Here is a 27237-nt window from a genome sequence, read left to right as displayed (position 1 = left end):
TCTTGGGTGTCATCACCAACGGATCTCTGCAGTGCTTCGATGGTTTCGAAATCCTGAAGATTCGGGCGTACAACAACTATCCCAATACCACTATCTATGAACTGAAGGAAGAGGAATATGACGGAAGTAAAGTAAGCTTCATGGTGTTTCCAGCAAACATCGTACCGCAAAAGACCCAACTGGAAGGCTTCATCAAAAGCAAACTGGGAGAGAGTTTGGGCAACTGTTGCCGGGACAACAACATCATCATTTATGAAGTGTGTGACATTGAATATGAATTATCCACTGGCAACAATGCAAATCTGACTCGAATAACCGACGATCTCGACTTGTTTGAACTGTGCTCATCAATGGAACAACGTACATCATGTATAATCACACCACCTTTGTGACGCCATTGCACTGGGAAAATAACACTTATTACAGACGTCTTTCAAGGGAGTGGAAATTCTCCATAGAACAGTCCTTCTCGCTTCTAGGACAGATCGTTGACATCAACACTTGCGCCTTCATCGTTGTTGGAAGCTCTCTCATTACCGAAAACGAGCGGAATAATGTTACATACTTGGTAGGTTAATAAAACTTTTTGTTTTAAATTTCACTATTGATGACAAACTATCGATATCATACTTAAAAACTTTTGCATGATAAACCAGTGTCATATAGAACTCAAATTAAATATGATATTAAACGTCAATGGATTGTAACCCTCGCGAAATATTGAGAAAAAAAACTGTTGATCTTGTAAGTTAATCACCTTCAACAATGTATCACCTTGATAAAAACAATTTACATTACGCTGTATTTTCGTCATACATGTACATTCAAATATCTTGTCACTCTTAGATATACCAGGACATCCCATTCCCTCCAGAGAGCTACGTTCGTTACCTGAATGGCTCTGTCCGTCTCTGCTGGACTGGACCCGATCCTCCAGAACCTGTCAGCATGTTTCAGTACTCCAAAGGGCAGAATATACTGAACCTCATACTCGTTGGACTGTCCTCCATCTGTCTCTTGGCGACGTTGCTCACGTACTGTATCTTCAAGCCTCTAAGGAACCTCCAAGGCCTATCCATCATGAGCTTTGTTTCGGCTCTTCTTGTTGCGCAGGTCAGTGCATGATAGGTGTCCTATATCGCCTTAACATTCCAGATTTGTTTAATAGTACCTGACCCTCAAAGCAAGATCCCACCAAACCCCAAGAATTTCCCACGTTCCCTGTGTAGTTCTAGTTTAGCGCCACTTCCATTTATGCAGAAAGTTGTTCGTCCAAAACCGAGCGTTGACGTACAACTTTGCAATAATTTGTTATACATTATTTTCCAAAGGTGATGCTCCAGTTCATCGCTCCTAACATGATATCTTTGCCAACCGTGTGTACGATAGCAGCTACCATCACTCATTATTTCCTCCTCGCTGTCTTCACATGGACGAACATCTTGGCGTGGGACCTTGTTCGTCACTTCGCATCCTCATCTTTCCTACCAAAGAGACATGGGGAGACGAGACGTCTGATCGCCTACCTCATCATCGGCTGGTGTCTTCCTCTCGTCATCGTCGTCCCCTGTCTGATTGTACAAGTTCAGAACCCTTCGATGTTTCGCTACGGCAAGATCGGGACATCGTGTTGGATCTACCAAGCCAGGGCTATCGTGCTGGTTTTCTTGGTACCTGTCGCCGTCAGTTTTCTCGTCAGCATCGTTCTCTTTTCGTTAACTGCCTACGGTGTTCACAAGAGCAAGCGTGGTGCCAGTGTTCTCCACGAAGGTGCTCATGAGCGACGGAAGGAGCTCTTCCACGAACTGGTAGTCCACTTTAAGGTGAGTAGAGTCTACGATCCAGTATTATGTATTAACACGTTGCTTAAATAAATATACATGAACACCTATCACCAATGAGTATGAACTTTATTTTATGCAGCTAAATTTACGTAAAACTTTGGAGAAACAAAAACACTTTCATCCTTAACATTTATAACAGTGCAAAGAAAGAATGCTTCTTCCACGTATCCGGACACCTTCCCCCTGGACATCCACCCAAGTCAACTACCCCCTAGGACAACTACCCCCTAGGGCAACCACCCTCTAGGGCAACTACCCCGCAGGACAACTACCCCCGGACAACTACCCCCTAGGACAACTACCCTGTAGGACAACTACCCCCAGACAACTACCCCCTAGGATAGTCGTCCTAAGGGGTAGTTGTCCAAAGGGATGGTTGTCTGGGGGTAGTTGTCCGGGGGTAGTTGTCCCGGGTGGTAGTCTTCCTAGAGGCTGGTTGCCCTAAGGGTAGTTGTCCTAGGGGGTAGTTGACTGGGGCTGGTTATCCGGGGGTTGATGTCCAGGGGGAAGGTGTCCTAGAACCCTTCTTCCGATATATATGCTATTTCTCTTGCTGCCGTCTCCTATACTCCTGTAAGTCATGTAATTTGTCTGTAATCTCAAACAAAAACGTATTTGGTTCGGATTTTATCTTGTCGTGAGTCTCTCTCCTCTCTTATTTAACCGTCTCATTACCACTCCTTCTTAAACCGTTCAGATATCTTGCCTACTTGGTTTTGGATGGTCCTTTGGTTTCATCGCTGCGTTTGCCCAGGCTGCTGCTGTTTGGACAATCTTCATCATCACCAGCTCTCTGCAAGGTATCTTCGTCTTCGTCTTCTTCGGCGCTAACCATCGGGTGAGGGGTCTCTGGCGAAAGAGAATCCGTGAATCCAAGTCAGAAGGGAGAAGTACGAGTAACACAGGAACCAAATCTACGGGAACCAGTCGGACGAGAGACAGGGAGAGGCAAAAACTAGCAGCGTCGAGTTCAGCCTCGTCAGCTACAAAAGTCTAATAGTTTCTCAGTGATTTAGACTTACAACCCTTATATTAGAATAGTTAGTTTGGCATTGTCAATTTTCCTCCCGGAAAGTTTAGAGATGATGTTGGCCTTATAATTATGATCAAGGCTACTTTTCCTGGTGTTTGTATCCTATACGTATGTACTATACTATTAAATGGAATGTGTCGCTTTGGTGTAAAGGGCCAACGGTCCTTGTCAACGTTCCTTGATGACTGAAAATACATTTATCTATCGATATAATGACTAAGCATTAGAAAGATGAGGCATATGCGGACAACTGGTGAGACTTTGAAGAAGAACAAAATTATAGCAAGATGTTGTGCTTTAGGTTTTGAAAAAGATTTGCTGTATCATTGATACCAATACATAGATGTATATTATAAGCCACTTCGAAGAAACTATCTGTAGAAGAAACAATCAGGATCCAGTTTTTAAACAGCTGATTTTGAGTAAAGTGAACCAACATTTGCCATTTGGAATAGGTTCAACCATAACGTGCCACTTTAATGTGTATGAACACGTCATCAAGATTTTGGGAAGGATCATTACAAAAATAAATGCAGTCTGTATAGTTAATGGATGCATTCCTGTATATAGTTGATGCATCCTGTATAACTAAGTACATACCATTTTTCCTTACTTTCTTATGAATTGTATATGAATGGAGTGGTATGTGCATCACAATCACGTTCGTCTGGTTGTTAGCTTATTTTTCTTTTTTTTTCTGTATATTTCTCAATAAAATTTACCTCCTGTACTCAGTCAAACTAAAGTATGGACAAAGTTATTATCTTTGAACACAGAGTCGGTTCTATATCGGACACCTACCTCCTGGACAACCACCCCAGTCAACTACCCCCTAGGACAACTACCCCCTAACGCAACCACCCTCTAGGACGACTACCCCCGGACAACTACCCCCGGACAACTACCCCCAGACAACTACCCCCTACAACAACCATTCTCTAGGACACCTCCCTCCGGACAAATTTCCTAGGGGGTAGTTGTCTTAAGGGGTAGTTGTATGGGGGTAGTTGTCCTCGGGGTAGTTGTCTGGGGGTTGTTGTCCGGGGGTAGTTGTCCCAGGGGTAGTTTACTGGGGTTGGTAATCCGGGGGTGGATGTCCAGGGGGTAGGTGTCCGGATACGAATTAGATTATCTGTTGAGCTATTTAATTCAAATGTAACATGCAATATTCATTATTGTCGCGCCTTGATCGAATTTTTGGATAACATTATTGTGTTCTTTATTAATTCATATATTCATATATTAATTCATTAATACAATTTCTAGGCTCAGATCAGTTTCCTACCCAGATTATTTTACCTACCCTGAAATGATAATAATTAGGGCTTTTATTCCCGCGTGAGTTTGTTTGTTTAACTGTCTGCTAAGAAAGCATGTGTATGTTTGTAAGTAAGCAACCAGGAGAATAACGGCTTTAAGTCCTCTCAGAGGGACGTGGTATTGAGGATTAATACCTTACCAAAGAGCACTAGAGCCTCGACTTGATTTCGAACCCGGTATCTCCCGTTTACGAGACCACTGTTCTACCACTGAGCCATTTCGCCTCCACATGTGAGTTTTCACTGCAAGCGTGGTTCTGCTCTTTTAAGTGAAAACCTATATGGAATCACTTTTTTATGTAACAAACAGTTTTGCTTCATTTTGTATGTACATTGTGAATTTGTGATAACTATTGTTCCTGAGAAAATTGTTATGATTTCATCTTCTTTACATTGCTCAAGTTTTATCCGCTTATTGGTAATTTACCATTTTCGTAAAACTTTCCCTAATTTTATACAATTTGAGACGACACAATCATCCAAGATTGACATCATTCTCTAAATTTACCTAGGCCTATATTCCATCGATGGTATTGTGGAAAGAACTTGATGCATACATGCATAGAACTCTATAAAATCTTGGAGTTCTACACATAAAGAATTGTATGAAAGGCTCTATATATGTATACTTGCCATATATATGCCACATAATGTAGTATACATTGAAATGTGATAATTATATGGTTATCGATGCATTGTATATCTGCAAAAACATACCAGCAATTTTTTAAAGCGATCAAATTAGACTCTGAAGTGTTGATAGATTGATTTGATTTCGGTATCAAAATACAACGTATCATCAGGAATATCATACGACATAGCAAGAAGTGACTATATTGATCTGTATTTTTATAAGTCAACTCATATACTTGACTGTATATCAATGCATTTTGTTTGTACTTGTTTAGAAAGTACAAATATAAATGAGCCTTGATCATAGTGGATTTTAGGAGCGTTTTGTTGCAAAATACGGAGTATAGTGTCATTTGTCTATTATATTATCGTCTTTTCAAAATTAATTTAGTCAGTCATTCAACAAATTATTCGTTCAATCCATTCCGTCATATCATCATTTACATGATCACGATGGAAAGGTGTCATTTGGGTGGTGGTAAGAGCAAAGCTTGGCATATGGGTTAATATAGAGCTTACACAAGACACTCGCTGCTTGCTTGACGCATGGGAAAGTATTAAGGACCCCTTTCACTTCAGAGCAGTACCCTTTTCATTCTCCTATAGATACCACACAGAGAAGTACCTCTCCGTTAAAAGGCTATATTGTGGCTTGTTATCATATTTACTTTGAGTCTGGGAATGTTGATTGTCCGGGTGAACCCTGGGGTACTGGTCAACTGAAGAATAAATAGACCGCACGTAGCCCATTAGAATGATCAGTATTGTATGGTTGAATAAGGGAGATGTCAGTGAATTGGACTCCCTGGTTGAATGCTGATAGTAAAAGTAGGGAGGAGTCTCACCTCCTTGGTAAAAGGAATAATCTCCGGACGGGGCATACTGTTCGAAACGCGTCGACACAGATATACTCTTTTTCACGAAAGGATTCTGTACTTCAGAAAACCTTTTCAGAACTACTCCACAGAGGAATACCAACAGTTCTTTTCAGAACTTCACTTTTTCCCTTTTTCACTCTTCAACTTTTCTGATCTGCTCACAACCTTCGGGCGGTTGATCAGTTATTTACAGGAATGGAAATCTATCAAATGGTTTGTCCTTGATAAATTAAAGACCGTAGAATTTGAAAAGTTGCATAGTCCATACATCTGTTTTGGGGCACAGCAAAGCTAAATCTTACTCCAATTAATACAGAACGTTAGGTTTATAATTGCAATTTTTAGCATTTGCTCAGTTCTTCTCTGTTCTAAGATAGAAACCCAACTTCTTCCCTGGATATAATTCAACCTTATATCGATTTATTTCCTGTTGTTCAATAACAAATAAATATATTTTTCTGTCTTTTTACCTCCTCATAACAAGTTAATTCATGAATTTGTAATGTGTGCAAGTTATTTCAATATCATCATACAGTTTATTGTTCTTGTTGTATAAAAAAAGTAATTATCCTCACTTCTTGCTTAATCGTTTGAAAGTAGCTTTAAATAAATATCAGCCTATCAGGCTATCACTTATTTATCGTCTTTTCAATCTCTCTTTTCCTGTTTTGTTTTCTTGCTTCATTTCATGCTTTTTTTTTTCTCTCTCTCTCTCCCCCTCTCTCTGTGTCTCCAATCACTTGCTATACCTTTCTTTGCAATCACACTGCCTACCCTTTAAATCAACCGATTGACAGCTTGAAGAAAACAAATATAACAGTTGTACACATTTAAAAACATTCTTTTTTTATTGATTCTCCATGTCGCCCTCAAAATTTCTTCACAATCAACAATAGCCAATCAGTATAATACATGATAATAAATTAGTACTAACGACCTAACATATACTTGAGACAATTGAACACAAGGTCATATTTATCTCACACCTCAAATGGACTTAGGGTTTTGTAATTTGATCACATTTCTCTCTTTCTTGAGGTCTCTGGTAATTAAGAAGGGAAACTTCCCTTTTCAAATGCATGGAAGTGCTTGTTTCTGCTTTATGCTCACACTCTTTGCATCAATCGATACTGAATAAGTTAAGAGGCCATTTCATTTGTCGCCCCAAGCCCAAAAGAGATGTGAAATTTCAGTTTTGATATTCAGTGTCTTGTCCCTAAAATTTACATTGCATGAAGACAAACAATATCGGAGAATCGCAAAATGACTGAAAATATAATATATATCACAAAGGTGGCACAGGGGGTGAAAGGTCAAAGGTCGATGGAACACAACTTTCAAACATTGTTCAAGGTAGAGATTATAGGTTAAAATGATAAGGAAAAAAGGGGTAGGACAAAAATATAGCATCTCCATATATCTTGCTCATAAAATGATATAACTAAAACATCTACATTCAAAACTTTTCCCAATTGTACAACAAGAAGTAGACAACACACAAATCGTTACTCTGAAAGGAAGTTAGGAATAAAAATAGTGAACTATACATTATTCTACAGAATAAAAAAATTACAGCAAAATAGAAATATTATATTTAATCTACAGCACCAAGAGATTCATGATAAAACATAAATATACCTTAAAAGTTGTTCTATAAGAGAAAAATTACTCTTCTTCTTTTCCTCTTACTTACATCGGCTATTCAGTTTTTTCCTCGTAGCATCAATAACAAACGTCTAAAAACTTATTATCAGTATAATGGTATGCTTCAATTTTTTCACCATAACTGAAGATCATTCTTGTTCTGTGTTATTTAAAAAGTAGCCATTCATTGCTATTTATTATTACATCAATAAATAAGGTTCTCATTAGGGTTTCGATTTTCGTTTCATACAGCAACAACTGTCACTGAAATTAAAAAGTTAAAGATTCCCTTCTGATATTCATGCATAAAAAATAAATAACACAATCAATTATTAACCATTACTTCCTATTCCATCACCTTAACTACTTATTATATGTTCACTTAAATATTATGTAAGAGCATGATAGAATATTGACTTGCATAATTTGTAAGTACTTCAAATCGCATGAATTCAGAATAACATGCACTCATACTTGGGGTGAAAAGTCACAAGAACATTCGGTTTCTTGCACACAAGAGCATGTCAAACATTAAAACAGGTTATGCAGCAAAATACAAAAAGAAAAATGAATGGGGAAACAAATAGTTACTTATACATTGCATAGCTTAAACAAAACATGCATAGAAACTTTACAGGAGTACCAGAACTATCAAAACATACACAAGACTTTTTGCTTTAAAATATAAATCAATTATACCCATGAATGTAAACTTTTTGTAGGAAAGCCAATTTTAAGTAATTCAAAATATATCTTGTATCTTTGCCTTCTGAATATCAACAAGCAAACCTTCTTATCTGGAAGTTAATTCTATAAACTGGTTCAAGTCAAATATTGATGTTGCCATGTTTGTAGGCATTTTAAGGATTTTAAGGAAAAATATCCAGACATGATTGTATACTTTCATGAAATCTGCCCCCCCCCCCCCCATTGAAAGTGTATAACTATTTTTAAATTGAAAATATACAAATTTCATAGAGAACTACATGAAAACTACAATACCTGAGCAATGTAAATCATTTATATACTCTGATTTCTTTAAAACAAATCCAGTTGAGGCTTGTTCCTTTAGTCCTAACTAGACACCTGAATACAATTATAAAACATTAACAGAATATCTTTAAAATAATGGCAAAATAGACCAAAGACAAACAACATGAGGGCTGCTTCAAATTTTGAAAATACCAATAAGTGAAGGTGATATTCGAGTCGAGACATTAGCTCCCCATCCCCCTTTAAAAATGAAAAAGGAATTTATTTTTTTGCCTGTACACCCATAGTTTGGACTTGGTAATAAACAGTCCAATTTTTTAAAGATAGTTAGACTAGTATACTTTAAAAGTATGTCTAGCTACGAGAACCAAACAAAGAAATATATTTATTAATTGAATTAACTTAATAATTTAATCCCCATCAATGCCTATAATGGTAATATTTAAATTATAAATACAAATATAAATTGTAACAATAATCAAGCATATAAATGAGAGTTTACAGGCAAAAAAAGTCTAAGTTTGACCCCCCCCCCCCCCCCCCCCAAAAAAAAAAAAAAAAAAAAAAAAAAAATAGGTGAAGAAATAATTTAAAAAATTAATGCCAACACCAACAAAATTCCAAGTGCATGTACCCTGATCACCTAAATGTAATGCAGCAAAATGATACTGTTTATGGCAAAAAGTACATATATCTACACGGAGCACCAGATTAGCAAAGTTCATCGTAAACTATACGATCTTCCTGCCATTCAGTTTTCGAAGACATGGCAATTATATTATTTATATAGAAATCCAAACCAACATCATCATTAAATCTGAATGATTTAAGTTAAATGTAATAATAAGTATACTACCAACCGGAATATTAGTGCATTGAACTCTTCTAGTTAGAATAAAGGCCAAATCGGCTCAACAAAGTCCCCCCCCCCCCCCCTAATCCTCATAATTTTAGAATATCATACTGGAACAATGGAACATTTTCTTTCAATGTTTATATAAATAATTAAAGAAAAGGTCACAAAGACAAGCATAACACACACCTCACACAAACCACATGGTAATCAAAATAACAAGTAGGACCATTTATTTGAAACTTTACTTGACAATTTGCTACATAATTATAGATAATATGTAACGTTACAACATCAAATATTATTTTTATGTAAAATCCAAAAATGTTAAAGTCTGTGCTAATGTTTAATCATGACCTTTTCAAATGGATATCAAGAAATGCTAACAAGATAGCCCTGCCAGCACATAACATGTAATGCATATATCAGTTTTCTATATAAATAGCTGGAAAAATAAATCATGAGAAGTTTCTCATTTTCTTTACGGGATGTTTTCTTTTTACAACTTTTGAAATTGAATCCACACTTGCTCCTTTATCCTTTTTTTGAGTGTTTGCTTAGGATGGAAAGTTTCAAACACAGTCAATATTTCAGACAATTTTAGACCTCCTGTTATTACCAGTAAATATCTGAAGACAAATGATTTTGATCCCTAAGTTAACAAATTTTAAGTACATTTCAAATTGGGTAAGGGGGCAATCTCAATAATTTTTAAACAGCCGGAGGGTGGGATCTTACAAATATTTACGGTATCACATTTGCATGTTAGAAATTCTAAAGACAAAAAATATTGTTGTTTGTGACTTCCTTATTTCTGAAAATTTTTGGTCTCTCTTTTCATTCAACAGTTTAAAAGTCTAGCAACAAATAAGCTAGGCAAAGTCTTAACTAAACTAGCAGCAGCTTTGAATACCAATACTTCTGATTTCTTGAAAATAATCACTCATTTTGATAGAAGATGCTCCTGCCCCAAGTCCATCAAGACGTCCGAGAGAATACAGACTTTTTGAGTGAACAAGTACTTTGTTTATGTTGACCTCAGCTGTATGTTCACTTGTCGACTGCTCAAGTTGGTTCACTGTAGAAAGCTGTTCTGTCTGACTGCATTCCAGCAAACAAACAAAATACACTCAGAAAGAGCTAGCTAGCTGGCTGGAGAGGCTTGTTATATTATCAACAGGCAAGGTGAGCTGGATAGGTCGATGGTGACATTTCGGGGAAGAATACCTCTTTAAATCTGGCAGTGGATAACGAGTCAATGTTGATGCATGCCCTGAGCATGAAAATAACATCATATCGTGCTGCTGACTATGTGGAAATGAGAATGAACAGTTGCTTCTTTAATAAAATAATGCTCTGCAATCTATGATCTTTTATTCCAGATGAGTACTTTTGTTTCACATCTTGTCCAAAGAATCCCCTAAGTTCCAGTTTTTTATGGAAAGGGTGCAGCACCCCATCCTCACCAAAATAAAAAGATGATGGTAAACCTTACACGGTGACAGAGCTCGAACAACAACTTCCAGATCAGTTCTTTAAAAGTTTGTTGAAACATTACAAGCATCATGATTAGAGTACTCTTGGATGGATGAATACGGACCACTAGACACCAATATGACTCCGCTCTCTCAGCCCTAGCCCTCCCCTCCCTCAACAAAATAATATCCTGAAGGTCCTCGCAAGAATGACTTAATAGATAGCAACAGTCCTGATCAGTTCTTCCAAAGTTCTTCTTAACAGAATTTAGCATCAAGATGAGAGTACTCTTATGTCTCGATGTAAAAGGACCACTACATGGCAATATGAGTAAGCTCTTTCCTGCGCCCCCCCCCCCTTTCCGCCCCTCCCCACAAAATAAATATCCTTGAAGGGCTGCACAAGGGTGACTGGGATCCAACAGGAACAGTCTAGATCAGCTCCTCTCAAACTAAATCAGCATCAAGATAGGAGTACTCTAAGGTGGAAACACAAGGTCCACTAGATGCTAATATGACGTATACCACAACTGCCTGCCTGAAGATATCATCCATCCATCGCTCTTTGGATCAAAGACTGAAACTGGACAGAGCAGAGCGAGAGGTATCAGATAGATTGATTTCGAGTCTATTTAATGTCCGGTCTCATCAACCCCTGTAGGTGCAGGAATGGCAGCATTTGACTCCGTAAAAGCGATGCGAGCATACATTATGTTGAGGTACGAGGTAACACCAGTTGTATTCATCTCTACATGCTGCGTATGGATCTGCAGAAGGGAATAAGACAAGGATATGACATAATCCAATCAAGATCAAAATTAGGTTACAGAATAAAAATCATTATCTTTTGGATTTGATAGGTGTCTGAATAGATTCTTTTGAGAAGACATAAAGATATCAGGCTAAATTAAATGGGTAAAAGGTGTGATTTTTGGATGTTTGAATATATGTATGCAATTCTGATTTTAAAATAGACCAACCTCAATAAAAAAAAATTACGAAAAAATGTTTATTTTGTCTGCTCAGACTAGCTTTTGATGTTTGTTATTGCCAAAGTCAAACCTGCTTTAGTGACCACCAGTCTACAAAGACCACATTTTTTATTTCCCTTGAAAATGGTTTCTCATTGAAACATGTACTAAAAGAACCTGTCTACAAAGACCATTTTTGTGTTTCCCACGGTCGGTCGCTATAAACAGGTTTGACTGTATTTACAAAATGCATAGTTATTGTCTTGCTGAAATACACTGTAACTAGATAAAATTAATAAATGAATGAATAAAATGTATCTGTTTGAAAATCAACAGATGTTTACTCACAAGCACTTTGTGATGGACACGCATCTGTATTGCAATTTCGATTTACTTCCGGTTTTATACTGTTGTCACATATAAGTCTGGTATTGGGGCTGCTGTTGACGCTATTAGTACTAACGCACTGGACTTGTCTTCCCTTGGTACCTCCGTCACACGTGGCGCTGCACTGTAAGATCAAACAGAAAAAAGAAAGCAAACAGCATCAGCAATCTGTGTGTGGTGGTGGTTATTTTACCTGACTGCTAAGAAAGCATAAATGCTTGTTAGTAAGCAACCAGAGGACCGACGGCTTTAGGTTTTCTCTCCTCTCTCTCCTCTGGTAATGAGGATTAATGCCTTACCAAAGGGCACTAGTCCATTGACTTGGCTTTGAACCTGGGTCGCCGGATGACGAGACCACTGCTCTACCAACTGAGCTATAACACCTCCTCTATACAGTCATATGCATTTCATAGGTGGCTACTGTTGGACAATATCTCTAGTTGTGAACAAACTGGTAAATGTTGGCACCTACCAGGTAACTGAAATGAACTCGATAATGATATTATATGTGACCAGTCACTGGGTCGACACCAAGCCCTGACCTCGATCCTGCAAGGTTGAAGGATACAGTTCTTGAAGAGAGCAAGGGCATGTTGGATATATTTTATCAAAAAGTCATAACAACCTAAGACCTGACTTTTGACCAGTCCTTAAGTTTCCATCAACCCTGACCTCTATCCTACAGCATTGAAGATTACAAGGCATGTTCAATGACACATTGGGTTGCATTCATTCATTCATCAAAGGTCGCGACACCCTACGACCTACCTGTGACAATTCACTCAGTTGTCATCAACCTCTAACAATACATCCATCCTACTACAAGACGGTTTAAAGACATTGTATAATGGAAGGATTCTATCAAATGTAAAAAAATCCACCTACCTGTGACCATTGACCTCTGACCTCTATCATACAACAATGAGGGTTCAAAGATATTGTATAATCAAACGATTCTATCAAATGTATAAAAAAAAAACTTACCTGTGACCATTCGCCTGGTTGCCATCGACCTCTGACCTCTATCATACAAGGTTGAGAGTTGCAGGGTTTGGACAGCGCAAGGACAGGTTGACTGAGATGCTGGCAACGCACCGCCGGAAGCTCCCTGTACTGTCCCTGATCGTCAAGGTGACTGCATTTCATGATGCGTTGACGTTTACCAGGGCCGCAGGTTCTTGAGCACTGTTTGTCAGTGGGTAAAGAAAGGGGTTGGGAAACTAACGTAAAAATCAGGTTTGATACTACAGCGCCCCGTCTAATAAAGAGTTGAGATTAATCGCAACTTATTTGTGATTGATATCAATCGCAACTATGTACATAAGAGGTAGGAGACTGTAAACTTTCGATTGGAGGACTTGCAATTGATTCAGATCAGTCGCAACTCTATATAAGACCGGGCTCTGAACTGATGATTAAATCTATGGTGTAGTTACATACCATTAGAAATAAATCATAATGCAATCAAGGTGAGCATTAAATACATTCAAATAATTAATTTTTATAATTCAATAATGTTCTTTTAAAGACCATACTAAATACGGTACATATATACATATATAAATATATATATATATATATATATAATGTAAAAGCACTTTTTTCTTAAACCATAGCTCTTTCCTGGCTTCGAAGGGTTAATAGAACAAACACTTGACTGCCAAAGTTGATGTTTTTCATATTAAAGGGTACATGTACTATAATTCTCCTGGGTTTTGATCCATATAAAAAATAGAGTAAAAGTATAAGAATTTAGACAAACTTTTCAAACCGTAATTTTGTTTTTAATTCTATGCCTACACTCCTTCAAAATGCAACTCATATAATATAAATATGGGAAATCATTTTGAAAGGGATACTTGTAGCAAGAAATAGATAAACATGTTTTTGTATGAAAATAGAAGCATCTCTACAAGGATTAGGTTGAAAACTATATTTCAGTATTTCTCAAAGTGAGTGTGAAAGGATGCAACAATAAAAATAATTTTCAAGCTGTCTAATATTTGATGTATTTATGAATTTCATGGGGCTACTTGGTAATACAAGTAAAAAGCAAAGTTAATAATTCCACCACCGACATTAACAATAAGCCAACAAATATTTTCTACTTTTCTAGCGAGAAGGGATTGAGACAGCATAAAAGGTTTTTAAATAATTAAATAATTTAAATTGTACTATATATATTATGAAAGATACACATATCATTTAGGACATTCCAATACTCATTAGTCAAAGACTGAATGGTACGTATATATTCCTAAATGTCTTACTGATAAAGATATATTGCAGGAACCTAGTTGGTATACTCTTCCTGCCAAAAATCACTTCTCGTTTAATATTATCTTTCATCCCAGTTCTAAAACAAATATCAGGTAGGTCAAGTGTCAACCAATGTTAAGTCATTCTGAACATGATCACAGTTTTAAAATCCAAATAAAATGTTAGATAAAGATAAATTTAATCAATATATTTGTTAGGTGTGCATATATTCTAGCTTTGTTAGTAATTGATCAAATCATAATGCAATTGATAAAAGGTAATGTGCATTATTAGGAGATTTAAAGAAAAACTGAGTAAATTTTATAAGATAATATTTTGGTATGAATGATCGCACCTCGCTCCAGGCCGATATAAACCACTGAACTTTGAGGGGGCACTCCATCAGGTTGCAGGGCTGGCGTGTGTGGGGCTTGACGGTGCCCCGACACCGATCGGAAGCTTGCCGGTGATATTCCCCATTACCAGTGAGGGAGACACAGGACACCATGCGGGTCTGAAACCCATCACCGCAGGTACGGGAACACTGTGGGGTACAACAGGGTGGTAGGTAGGTAGGGGTGTGGGGGTACAACAGGTGGTTGGTTGGGGTGTGGTCAGGGAGTGGTAGAGGGGTAACAGGAACAAACACAAGGGGGGTAATTGAAAATGAGGAAGAGGGAATGAAGATATGAAGATATAAGAAAGAATTGAAATTGACAAAAAGAACAGGTTTTGAGAAGAAGAGAACAAGGTTGTGGTATACACACAAAATTGTGTTTGGGCATATGGATTTGGGTTGGATTGACACAAGAAAAAGGTGTGGGTGCAAAGTGAATGTTTTCAGCATAAGCAATTTTTTGTTGGTTGGGGGGGGGGGGGTTACAAATAATGCCATGTGTGTAATATGAAGAGTCGGGATTGGTTGTTTGATTGATGAAAGGTATTGATAAATATTTTGAAATTTGGTAAAGCAACACAGCAACATAATTCATGATTTGTGATTTTTGAATATTTTTTTGGTGGATTTGATGAAAGCAATGTGAAATTTGAAGGAAAAAAAAATGACAATCAAATCAAATGATGCAAAGTGAGTTGAAAGATAAACACAAAGCAAAGATAAGCAGGGATGAAGTGGGGTATGACAAAGAAAGAGAAAAATTTAAAAGTTATTTCATTGAGTCAAATTTGCTGAAAAATATCAACATCAGGCAGTTTCAAAATAAAGTAACATGCTAGTTTGCTAGTATTCTCATAAACATTTATTGAGTTCTTAGCTTGCAGCAGACATGACACAAAAAAACAAAACTCAAAGATGCAACAGAAAAATCATAAATCAAGCCATGCTGTTTGAAAAAAATAAAAAATAAAGAGAATTCTGTATTCAAAACAATAACTTAAATCTTCCATAATTTTTTAAAGTAAATGTAGTTTGGAACATTTTGAGATTTATTTTTCCAAAATATCTGATTGCATTGTTCAATAACTTTATGATATATACATTATTTTCCATGAAAAAAAGCTAAATATTATTCAAAGACTGTCAAGATTTCTCCTGCCATGATACCACAACTCATGCAGCAAAAGATTGAATGAAAACTGAAGAAAAAAATCATGCAGTTTTAAAAAACAAGGTTATTAAATCATTCTGAGAAAATATTTCATGCCTGTTTGTAAAATCTGTGTTGGAAATTTGCTTAAATTATCCAGCAGCAAAGGACAATGTTGATCAGCTTCTAAACCATCTTGAAATTGATCTGTTCAATCCAACTACTGACCAATACATGTAGTTTCAAATGGTATAAATCTTTTGATTTTGGGATTCACTTATTTTCATCCTACCAATTTTTTTCCCCCTTACTTTGATCATCTCTATGCTATCTTTGTTACAATGTTATATAATGATTTTGATTTCTTAATCTTTGTTTCAAATGTGTATTCATATATAAATATATATATATATATATAGTGCTGTTTATTATGAAAATGTGGAAATAAACTTTGAACTTTGAACTTTGAACTTTGAATTGACCTACCTCTGACCATCTGCCAGGCACCCACTTGGGCGGACAGTCCTGGGTGTTGCAGGCCTGCCATTTCTGTGGCCGTGGCGAAGAACAGTAGCTGCTTTTGACCGTCTTGTTCCTGCCCCCTGCCAACTCCTTAATGCAGACGACCTTACGTTTCTGACGACCGCTGCCACACTGACGATTGCATGGCTTCCAGGCACTCACTGTCCACCTGTGAATGAAACGAAGGTGAGTGGTTGGTGGCATTAGTGACCACCTGTATAGAAAGACAACCTGTCTACAAAGACCACATTTGTTGTTTCCCTTGAAAATGGTTCTCATTGAAACATGTACTAAAGGTACCTGTACATAAAGACCACCTGCCTATCAAGATCACTTTTCTCGTCTCCCTTGGGTGATCTTTATAGATAGGTTTCACTGTAGTAGGACAAATACAACTTTGTACAGACTTGAATAGCTCATCCTAGTGCTTATAATTGGGTACCCACAACCCACATCAAATATATTGTTAATTTGGGAATTCCCCTGTTTTTTAAAATGATGGCCCAAATACATCAAAATTCAAAACCAAAAGCACCGATGTAACAAATGATAATTGATTCAATGTATGAACACTGCCTGTATTCATAGTCCTGATCTGGCTACCTGTCTAAGGTTGGGAATACTTGTTACGGTATAACTTTAATTCCAAAGTATATCCTCCATTATTTATGGACTTACTGCTTGTAGAAAAAGCTCTGACATTCACTTGCATAAGGTTCTGATCGCATACATATGATATACCTTCAGTTGCTTTTTTTAGTGACATGAGACCCTAACCTTTTATCCCCAAAATACTTGTTCCGTTCATAATTTTATTTTTGCTGATAGGTTTTAAAGTAGTCATACCTTGGTGGACAAGGGTCCTTGTTGCATACAACGACTTGTTGTTCCGGTCTGTTGGTACCATCACAGAATGACTCATCAACTTCATCTTGATAATTACGATGGCAGCTCAGTACCTCGGTCTTTACTCCTGAGAGGAGGAGGATGATGACGATGATGACGAAAAAAATGAAAAGAATGTTAGCATTATTAAATCATCTACAGTATGCTGTTAGAGGAAGGCGTTAGTAATCCTACATTTCAAATGTTATCTCCATGATGCAAATATCAGCAGTATGTATATTTTTGTCATGTCTCCATTCACTAGAAAATACAATGTATAGTTTGATGGTTTGTTTTGCTAAGAAAACTTGTAGCAACCTGGTAATGAGGATGAATGCCTTACCAAAGGAAATTAGGGCATCAAATTGGTTTCTAACCCGGAAGCTTTACCACTGAGCCATCGCGTCTCCTGATATAATTTGATTAATCAAGGAATTTTGTGAGATGGAAAAGGTTACAGCGACTACAATTATTTCCAGTGATGCAAACTCACTGTGGAAAATTTGTGATATTTGCTGATGGCCCTCAAAATAATTTCTTAAAAAAAGAAGAATTCCTTCTACAATAAACATTTGTCAAAGTAATTTTTGAATATACATGTCTAATTCTGACTTCTATTTCTCCTTCTTTTATCCAGGTATGTAAAGAAATAAGGGCAAAAAAAATGTGAGGATATCATTATCTTATAGACTTTGTATACTGGTTCAAAAACTTTCGCAAAAACACAGATTAGCCATGATGACGCAATAAGGAAGTTAAATCCAAGCTGTGAACTGATAGTGAATACCTCCAGCACATGTTGCAGAGCAGCCAGTGTATGTTTGGTTCCACGTGTACGTGTGTACCGGAGGGGCAGATGATGCGTGCGATCCTAGTACAGTGTACTCGTACTCAACGCCGGGGTTCTTCCCTTGCAAGAGAATCTGTAACATTGAGTTAAAAAAAAGTGTAATAGATTTCATCTATAAATTAATGGTAGTACATTGTACAAGGAATGCTAGATGAAAACCAAATGTAGATATCTAAAATACTCATATATGCTACAGTTCCATCATCTTTCTGAAGCATGAATGACTAAATTCTGATTTTAAATATTTATGATTATTTCAAAAGTTCACATTTTCGTGCTGCTTAGTAAGTTTTAGTTATCAATATTAAACCTTTCAAACATTTTTTTCCAGTCATGCAATGGTTGTAGGTAGAATACCATAATCTAAAAGCTTAATTTGCTACTACCATTACATAATTCTTATCTACCACTACAATTTTAAATTGGAGGGAATCTTCAAAGATGATAAACCTGTAAACATAGCATGTAAATATCCATGTGTGTATCTACAAAGGTAAATTCATAAATAAGTTGCTCTCACTATCTCCAGCTATGTGGTAAAATTGCATTCCAATTTAAAATGTTATTCGTCCTGACAACAATTTCAACAATAAACAACCTATCTCGTGCAGATGTGAAAACACCATTGTTTGATGGACAGTGAAACAAGAAAACAACTAATTAAGACAAAAAATACTTAATGAACCCTTATTACCAATTACCTCAACAATCAGCTCCTCAGTGGTAGGTCCCTTCGCCTCCAGATACTCCGGCTTCTTGTAGGGCCTCCTGTACTCAAAGAGCGTCCCGCCAAATTTGAAGTTGCCTGGCCAGTCGACCGTCCATCCTCCGGTCAGGTAGTACATGTATTTGCTGTTCCTCAGGGCAAGATAGCTGTCCGAAGAGCTGAGTTCCGCTACGCTGATCTGACGGGCGCCTCGGGGTATCCTCACGACCTCATAGTAATCTAGGACAAGAGAAGAGGAAGGAAGGGGGGATGGACATGATCGAATCACCGACTGTTGTGTAATTTTTTTAACAATGAGCTACTGGGCTTTTGGCTGTCATCTGATGAAATCTAATTTGTAAAAAAATTAATTTATAATTGCCACTTAATACAATCAAGAAGAACCCTCAGGCCACAAAAGTGACAATATTAACAGAATACATCCTAGACAAACATATGGATCTGATGAGAGTTATACTCTCTAAAGTGCTTAGCCGTGATTATAATCAAAAAGTGTTTTCATGCCTGTATAGAAAAAACAAAGATTTATCAGAATACATGATGTGAACAGGGTTTGTGTTCCCTAAATCCTTCGAGTATGTGATTTGAGAAACGCTCTCCAATAGATCTAAATTATGTACTCTTTGATACCTGAATAAGAACATACATTGTTCCAAATTTGAGCATGGTAGTCCAATCAGCAAAATTTTAGGTAAAACAGGTTTATATACATCCTCAGCTCGTTACTGATTTGGTTGGAGTCATGAAATATATTTTGTCTCTCCTCTACTGCTATAACCAGTGACTGAGTTTTTCCTTTCCTAAGCTTTCCTCTTGCAAAACATTTTTGGGGGAAATTATCGTAAAACTGTCACTTTTGATGTGGATTTGTCAACTACCTGCTCCGTCAATACTCAATTGCAGCGGATAGATATTGGACACACATGTGTCAAGCGTTGCTTCGCCACCTAGAGCAAATTAGAGTTGGCCTTATTACGGATATGAAATCACATTTCAAGATCTGTAGTGTCATGCCTGAGGTTAGCCTTGGGTAACCCCGTTGGTTGAGGACTTAAGTCCTCTGCTTGTCACAAGGTTTATTCTCAATCATGTAATCCCTTGCTAAGGCGAGTGTGTATCTCTGTTCAAGTTACACAAAACTTAAGGTTGCTATAACCAATACAAACAACATGCTCTGACTAGTAAATTGTTAATTATTCTATGTTAAAATAACTTCTAGGAACTCCAAGTGTTACTTAACTTTAAGTATATTGATTAAATTCCATTATGTCTTAGTAATGCCCCCCAAAATGAACTTATAAATTAAGTTTACATCACAGATAGTAAAGTTTTAATTATCAAACTGCATGTCTTACTTGTATGATTTTAATACACATATTAACCCATCTAGTGTGACATATACGAAGCCCCACTCTGTGTGGGCAAAAGAGTGATGAATCGTTTGCCTAATCGTCTGTGTAGTCTGTACATAGATCTACAGAGCAAGCATGCATGCCATACGCAGCAGACTTATTAAACAAAATTAATCATGTGATTCATTGATCCCTGTACCATTCACTCTTAATCATAATGCCAACTGGTATAGCGACAGGCTTGCTTTATCTTCTGAGCCTTAAGAGTGCAAAGCATCGTGTATTTGCTTGATCTATTACTCAGTTTGAATATGTAACAGAAATGTGGCATATACCAATACATGACCAAACTGTGGCCATATACTACATGCATCACGTCCTCCCTTTTCTTCCCTTGACACATAATGCTACTTACGGTAGTCATTTCATTATGTAAATAAAATTAATTATGTATTCATAAAAAATGTTGTCCTAATCACCAAGTTTCAAACAGATGTATGTAATTTGAATGAGCACCTACCTACATTTTACCCAGAATCTGAACTTGTATGGAAGTCATAATTTATTAATCAAAAAGTTTGAAAGATTGAAAGATTATTTCTCCATCCATAGTCACAATACAGGCATATTATATACACATATATGAGCATCAAATTCAATTGAATCGTAGTTATGAATCAATTAAATTTGATGCTCACAAAAGTTTTCCAGGTAACCGATTATTATATTATACCATGACACACCAGGTGAATTTGTAATAGGCTGAGGTTAATTGCATTATTATGGATTATCCATGCGGGGAAAAAACCCTGACCATTTATTCAACTACTTAAATAACTTCAAGGTTTGAAGGCTGTTTTCTCCTGCTACATCAGATAGACTGAGTGGCACCATGAGTCAACACTGTGTCATCTTCGTTACGTAATTACTCACTGATAGCTAGCATGGACAGGTGCATATAACTGGCCCTGTAGCAACTATTTCAGGTATTCTTCCGTTTGCATATTGGAATCTTTACAACACTAGGAATATGGCTTAAATGTTTTTGTATTGGTCAGTCAAATACAACATTGATCAAGAATCTTGTGTTGTATGTTTTTTAAATGTGTTATATAAAATGTAAAATTACATAATATCAGGTTTTTACAAATTTATTTGTACACCTCGAACATCTGAGGAAGTTCAATGGTTATTTTCTTCTTTTATTCAATTAAAATTGTCACACATGAAACTATTGAATAAGGCATTAAGAAGTTAGTACCCATCCCCATCCCCTGAATTCCCACTTCAGCCAATAAAAAGGAAATAAAAAACAGAATTCATGATCTGTTCAAAAATGAAATATCCTCCTTCTTCTTTCAATACACCAAACATCTTGAGCTGACATGCCAATAATGGGGGATGAAATGATGACAGATACGTATGATGTCATCTTCTCTCTCTCTTTCTCTCTCAGATGCACATCTTTGTGGAGCATCCAGGGGGCTTCGAGTTACCCCAATCTAGATTAAGAGCCCTACTAGTCCCTCTTACAGGGCTGACTGACTGACGTACTGACTGACTCATACACACAGAGATAGCAGGTCTGCTAATCAGATGAAACGTAAGGATAAATGGGGGATGGAATGGGCCATGGTGGAAGCTTGCACCTCCTCAGGAAGTTTGTTTAACCATATCTCTACTTTGGTCAGATAACCCATTAATAGAGTGATATTTTGGACTAGCGACATGAAAGTGAGGGTCGAGGGGTTGCCATGCCGAACGTTAAATACTTGTATATGTGTATTCATTGATTGCATACATATCTTAATACCCTGTATCTAATACATATCGCCTGTTTGGAGCCAGAAGGATGTTAACCCTGTGTTAAACTATATAAGTTAATGTCCTTCTGGTTCCAAACATGCACAATAATTTTATCCCTGAAATGAACATTGAAACTTTTCTCAGTACATTTCTGTCTGTCTCCTTCGAAATGACAATCTAATATTGAGGTTTTTAGAACAAATTTATGCTATGCAGATAGATGTGAATAATCAATCTTGTGTATGGATGCAAGATAGACATGTTTACAGTTATTTTGGTTTATTGGCAGTAATCTGTTTAAAGGGAAGTCAAGTCAGTTTGAGAAACTATGAGTTAATCAAAGTAGTGCATATTACAAAATGCAAAAGGTTTTGTAGCCATTGGTTCAAGTACTCTGAATTTTTTATAGTTAAAGGACGGGGTCAAGATTGACAGTTTATAGAAGAAAAGGAAAATGTGTTAAAATGAATCTTTATAGATACAGCTACTTGGTTTATTCAGACAATTTTTATTGTATCTTGTGTAACATGAATGATGTACTAAATCTGTGATTTCTATTTTTATCTGTATTTGCAGATCGAAGAAAAAACCTTTACAGTTTTATATCTCCATTTACGGCTGGTCTCCCAAACTTCTATTTTTCCCTTTCTTCAACTATTCAAATACCTTTGAATATATCTCACAGAGGGAACATTAAATGTGTGGGTTTAATAGGTAAATTTCTGATCATTGGAAAGTCTCCAATCTTCAATTCCTTCATGCAGGTATCAAAGATATCCAATAAATGCTATTACCTAAGGAGGTGCTCCCTATGATGCAATTAAAAACCTCAGAGACTGATCTAGCCTTGATCTCTATAATGCAATCACACGAGGGGTTGGTGTAATATGTTATAGTTTCGATCCAATCAGTTTTGTACCGATAGTATTCCATGTACATCTTGAGCAATGCCATGGTCATAAGTGTGACAACAGAAACAAAACAAGCAATCTGAGTCCTAACTACATAATATCTGTTTTCACTTCGCTTAAAGATATCAAGCTAAATTAGTTTTTTCTTTCTTTCATCATCAAAGTTATATTCAATATTTTAAAAAATGGGTTGTAATGAGAAAATAGCCTAAACAATTTCTGGTAAGTCCTCCGAATTTAACTCACTGAGTTTGCATTGTTGTTTAATCAATACTATCTATGAAAATCAAAATCATCCTATGTTGAAGAATACATCCATAGTTACTAAAAAAATACTACAATTTTATTTGATTTCTGTTAGATATTATACCAGATTCTGCACAATGATAAGTTTTCTTGTATTTGCTCTGTTATGGGGATCTCAGTGTATCTTTAAAATAAATTCTAATTAGTTTGGAATGATCTTGCACGTTACAACGTTGGCAGAAAAAGCACACAAATCATGCACTGACAACAGATGACTTTAATAGATTATTTAGGCAAATGGGAAGGTACTAAAGAAATCTGCCTGCCAAGTAAAATAATGTCATCATGTACAAGGAATGGTAACTTGATTTTATGAAGCATTAACTTAAAATTTACGTAAAATTCAATGACTGTATCAGTGAAATAACCCAAAATATCTTACAATATTTTCTTTTCATGTGATGCTTCTTCAATTAGAAAGGTATTGCCAGAGGAAGATGGGCAAGCAAATCCAATGATAAGTAGAAAATGGGGTGATAGCAAATGGAAATAGAGGGGGAAAGCATCTTAGGACAGGAAGGGGCATGCAAAATATTTTAATCATTTAATCCATTAATTTCCACTTATGAGATTGAATATTCCGATCGGTATGGTGTGTGTGATTTTGATAGAGGTCCACTCAAATTGGAGAAGGTTGAATAAGGGGCCTAGAAGTGATGAGGCAAGTGAAAGAAATGTAACAGGAAAAGAGGAGAAGAGATACTAAGAAAAGGAAGAGGTGACATATCTTTTTCTTTTAAATCATTTAATTCCTTGATTTCCGCTTGTGTGATGGAACATCCCCCATACCTGGTTGATATTCATAGGGGTCCAATCAACGAGGAAAGGAGAAAAAAGGGGCAACGGAAAATAAGGGGAGTGAAAGTAATATAACATTACTGAACTTAAAGCCCCACTCCACTACGTATAGCTACTTGCACCCTCTATATAGCCAACCATTCCTATGCAGTACTTGTTGATCCCACATGATGCCCTATTTCTTATGTTAATTGAGAGCTGATTTGATGAGATATCCGCTTGCCAGTGATCTCGCAGGGAGGTCTTATCCCTCCATGCCAAACTAGTACAGAGGGTCTTTAAGAGAAAGCAAAAAGAAAGAGAAAAGAAGAGGAAAGAGAGTGGAGGATTACAAAGAGGAGGATAAGATGGTTGAGAAGGATGAAGGAGGTCCTCACCATTCCTTTCATGTTGCTCAGCGTAGACGCCTCTCACAAAGTCACATGTTGAGTTATCACCATGGCACACTCCGCAAGCATCGGGTTGGGCTTCCGAACCAAGGATATGATCACAGCCTACTTTCTGAAAGGCAAAATAGGTATTTTAATTCACTTTTAATCCTCCATATCTTCATCCAGTATTTTATGTACATGTACAATCCAAGTTCATAAAAAAATAACAGTATTGCAATAAAATGATACTGGAATTATTAGAAGCTATTTCAATTGCAGGCATTTTATAGTGTGAAAGTCAAACAACTGGCATATCAATGAAAAAATAAATTAAGTATTTACATATTAATGCAAACATTAATGAGAAATAAACAATAATAGATATCAGGATAACAGAAGGAAAAGAGAAGAAGAGAGGGGATTGGAGGGAATGGGAGGAGAGAGAGGGAGAGAGAGGGTGGAGACTTCAAAAGCTAAGAAAGAAAATAATAGGAAAATTAAGCAGAGAAAAAAGAAATTAGAGGATAGAGAAAGTGAATAATACCAGAAAAGAAAGATAAAAGTGAAAAGACATTACAGAGATGAACATATAAATCATTCAAAAAAACAAGAACGTAAAGAAGATGAAGTGAAAGAGAAGGAATTACCAAATAGAAAATAAAATAAAAGTACAGATGAAAGAGAGAAAATACAACATGATATATCACAGGAAGGGGAAAATAGAAAAGTCAAAAGACATGACTAAAATGAGCACATATTCCTAAAAGATCAAGACACGGCCCAGACGAGCAGCAGAAACTGATTTCCGTTGAATATATCATCTGTTGAGAGCCAGAAGGGTGTTAGCTCTGTTAAAAAGGATAAGAGTTAAAACCTTTCTGGCTCTGAGCAGATGACATAATGGTCCTATCGTGTAGCGCTTACCTCACATCTGCCATTAACACAGACGTTGTTAGAATCCGCGTCACATTTGGTCCCATCGACCACACTCCCAGAGAGAGCAAAGTAAAAGTCAAACCCGTCAGCGATGCAGTACAGCTTGCAGGCTTCGTTTTCTAGAGAGAGGAAGATAAAGGAGAATAAATTATATAAAACATGAGTGTGAGTGAGAGAGAAAGAGAGAGAGAAAGAGAGAGGGAAAGAGAGGGAAGGAGGAAGGGAGGAGATCAAAGAAAGAGAAATAGAGAAACAGAGAGAGAGAGAGAGATTATGATGGCCAAACGGAGAGAGAACAAAAAAGAGAGAAATTATCCTCTACTAAAAGCTTAAAGGGTTTTAGCTCCTTGTAAATTAATATGAGTCTATGCCCTTCTGGCTCTTACAGATTATATGAGATACATAAAAGGCAGAACTTAGGGAAAGTGCAAACAAGAAAGTAAAACTAGATATATACTTTCTCCATTTCATACCAAAGGCCTACTATAATGACTATATATGTGAACAAAAGTCTATTAAATAAAAGAAAATAGTTTTTAAATGTTTTAAAATTTAAAAATAAGTATAAAATCAAAGCATTTTAGTCTTTAATAATCACAAATAGTACCTCCTCTTCTCTAGCCTACAGCAACAGGTTTAATACATTGACCTTTACCATGCATCACAGAGGTATATATGCATTTTGACTAAAGTCATGATACACATGTATGTAATGGGTCAAGAATAAGACATTGCGCATAGGCATAAGCCGTGTAATATTATTGGTCAATTAAAGGGACAGTTGAGAATTCAACTTTCTCAACGAATCCCAACATCTGAAACTTGGCAACCTTTGGACGGAGGAGGCGAGAGATGTTTTGTCTGCTGCGACAAGCTAACAGCTAGGGTTGGGGAAACATTGGATGCAGATGGATGGAGCTTGGACCGTCTGGCGGATAGACTCTGCTGGGGGCGTGAGTCAGAGGGTACTCTTATAAAAGGCCACTGACATTGTCAAAACACAGACACGCTTGGGAGAAGATTGTATCCTTTCGAGGGGAACGTTTAGGGGGTGGTTGGAACTTTAGAGCGATCAGAAAATCTGACTTACAAGATTGATTATAATATAGATGCATTTTAAGGTGATTCCGGTTAATCTATAAGATCATTAAAGTGATTGATAAAATGCAAACAGATTTTAGAGACAAGGGAGAAGAATAGGAAAAGGAAGAAATCATTCCTATTGATGGCTTCGTCAAGACATATAGCATAACCAATAATTAACAACAGAACTTGTTTCAAATAAAAATCAATATTAGTGAATTTGAAACTAACAATAACTGGAATGAATGAAACTTTAGAAAAAATAACAAGATCTAAAATGGAGGGAGAATAGGTATTGCCCTCCTGCCTTTTGATGAATGATTTCTATTTTTTATAGCACGTTTATGATAAATACCCTATCTTTAAATTTATATTCCAACATTAGTTTCTAAATATCTTGAGCTATACATTATCAAAACTTGATAAAAGTCTAACAATCAACCTATTGTCTATGGTAAATGGGTGGTTCCTGTATAATCAAGCCCATTTGGAAGAGACAATTCAGTAGTCAATGGGTTAAAGTTGGATTCTTAACTCCAAAATTTACATTTAAAAAAAAACCCAAAATCTAATAATATCTATCAGGGATTGCTACATATAGCACAGTCACATTGCATCAATCATATGAGTCATACGCTGGAGATAAATTCAGAAATATTAAAGGTATTAGAAAGTTTTGGTATGGGGTCATGAATTTGGTTCAAATTAACATATTGGAAGCATATGCATTCCTACAATATTCATTGATCGTTGTCGCGGTTGAAATTGAGTCTAAAGTTATGAAATTATAAATAATAAACTCTTTATGTTGTATAGCTCCCTCTCAAGGTCAAGATATTAATTTAGCTATGAAA

The 27237-nt window shown here is 36.6% G+C and overlaps 2 protein-coding genes across 2 annotated transcripts in view; one reads left to right on the top strand and one right to left on the bottom strand.

Annotated features, from left to right (window-relative positions):
* The first annotated feature begins 273 nt into the window (after positions 1-273).
* LOC100891328 (adhesion G-protein coupled receptor G2) lies at positions 274-3617 on the top strand. The gene is made up of 4 exons (XM_030975748.1): positions 274-568; positions 847-1113; positions 1332-1823; positions 2542-3617. The coding sequence occupies exons 1-4, from the start codon at positions 368-370 to the stop codon at positions 2839-2841; spliced, it is 1260 nt and encodes a 419-aa protein (XP_030831608.1). The 5' UTR covers positions 274-367; the 3' UTR covers positions 2842-3617.
* Positions 3618-6532: 2915 nt separating this feature from the next.
* Positions 6533-27237, bottom strand: part of LOC574964 (A disintegrin and metalloproteinase with thrombospondin motifs 18) — a 92964-nt gene continuing 72259 nt past the window's right edge. The window contains exons 10-19 of the mRNA XM_011678605.2: positions 25289-25419; positions 24371-24494; positions 18795-19039; positions 18031-18166; positions 17205-17331; positions 16323-16527; positions 14645-14833; positions 13015-13215; positions 11992-12154; positions 6533-11439 (exon numbers count right to left, since the gene is read on the bottom strand). Of these exons, the coding sequence (XP_011676907.2) occupies positions 11321-11439; positions 11992-12154; positions 13015-13215; positions 14645-14833; positions 16323-16527; positions 17205-17331; positions 18031-18166; positions 18795-19039; positions 24371-24494; positions 25289-25419 (1640 nt within the window). The 3' untranslated portion in view covers positions 6533-11320. The remainder of the gene's footprint in view (positions 11440-11991; positions 12155-13014; positions 13216-14644; positions 14834-16322; positions 16528-17204; positions 17332-18030; positions 18167-18794; positions 19040-24370; positions 24495-25288; positions 25420-27237) is intronic.

This window comes from Strongylocentrotus purpuratus, unplaced genomic scaffold (genome assembly GCF_000002235.5).
Source record: "Strongylocentrotus purpuratus isolate Spur 01 unplaced genomic scaffold, Spur_5.0 spur5_scaffold_8, whole genome shotgun sequence".
Lineage (NCBI taxonomy): Eukaryota > Metazoa > Echinodermata > Echinoidea > Camarodonta > Strongylocentrotidae > Strongylocentrotus > Strongylocentrotus purpuratus.
The sequence above is the reverse complement of the archived record's forward strand: the minus strand, read 5'-3'. Positions and strand labels throughout refer to the sequence as shown.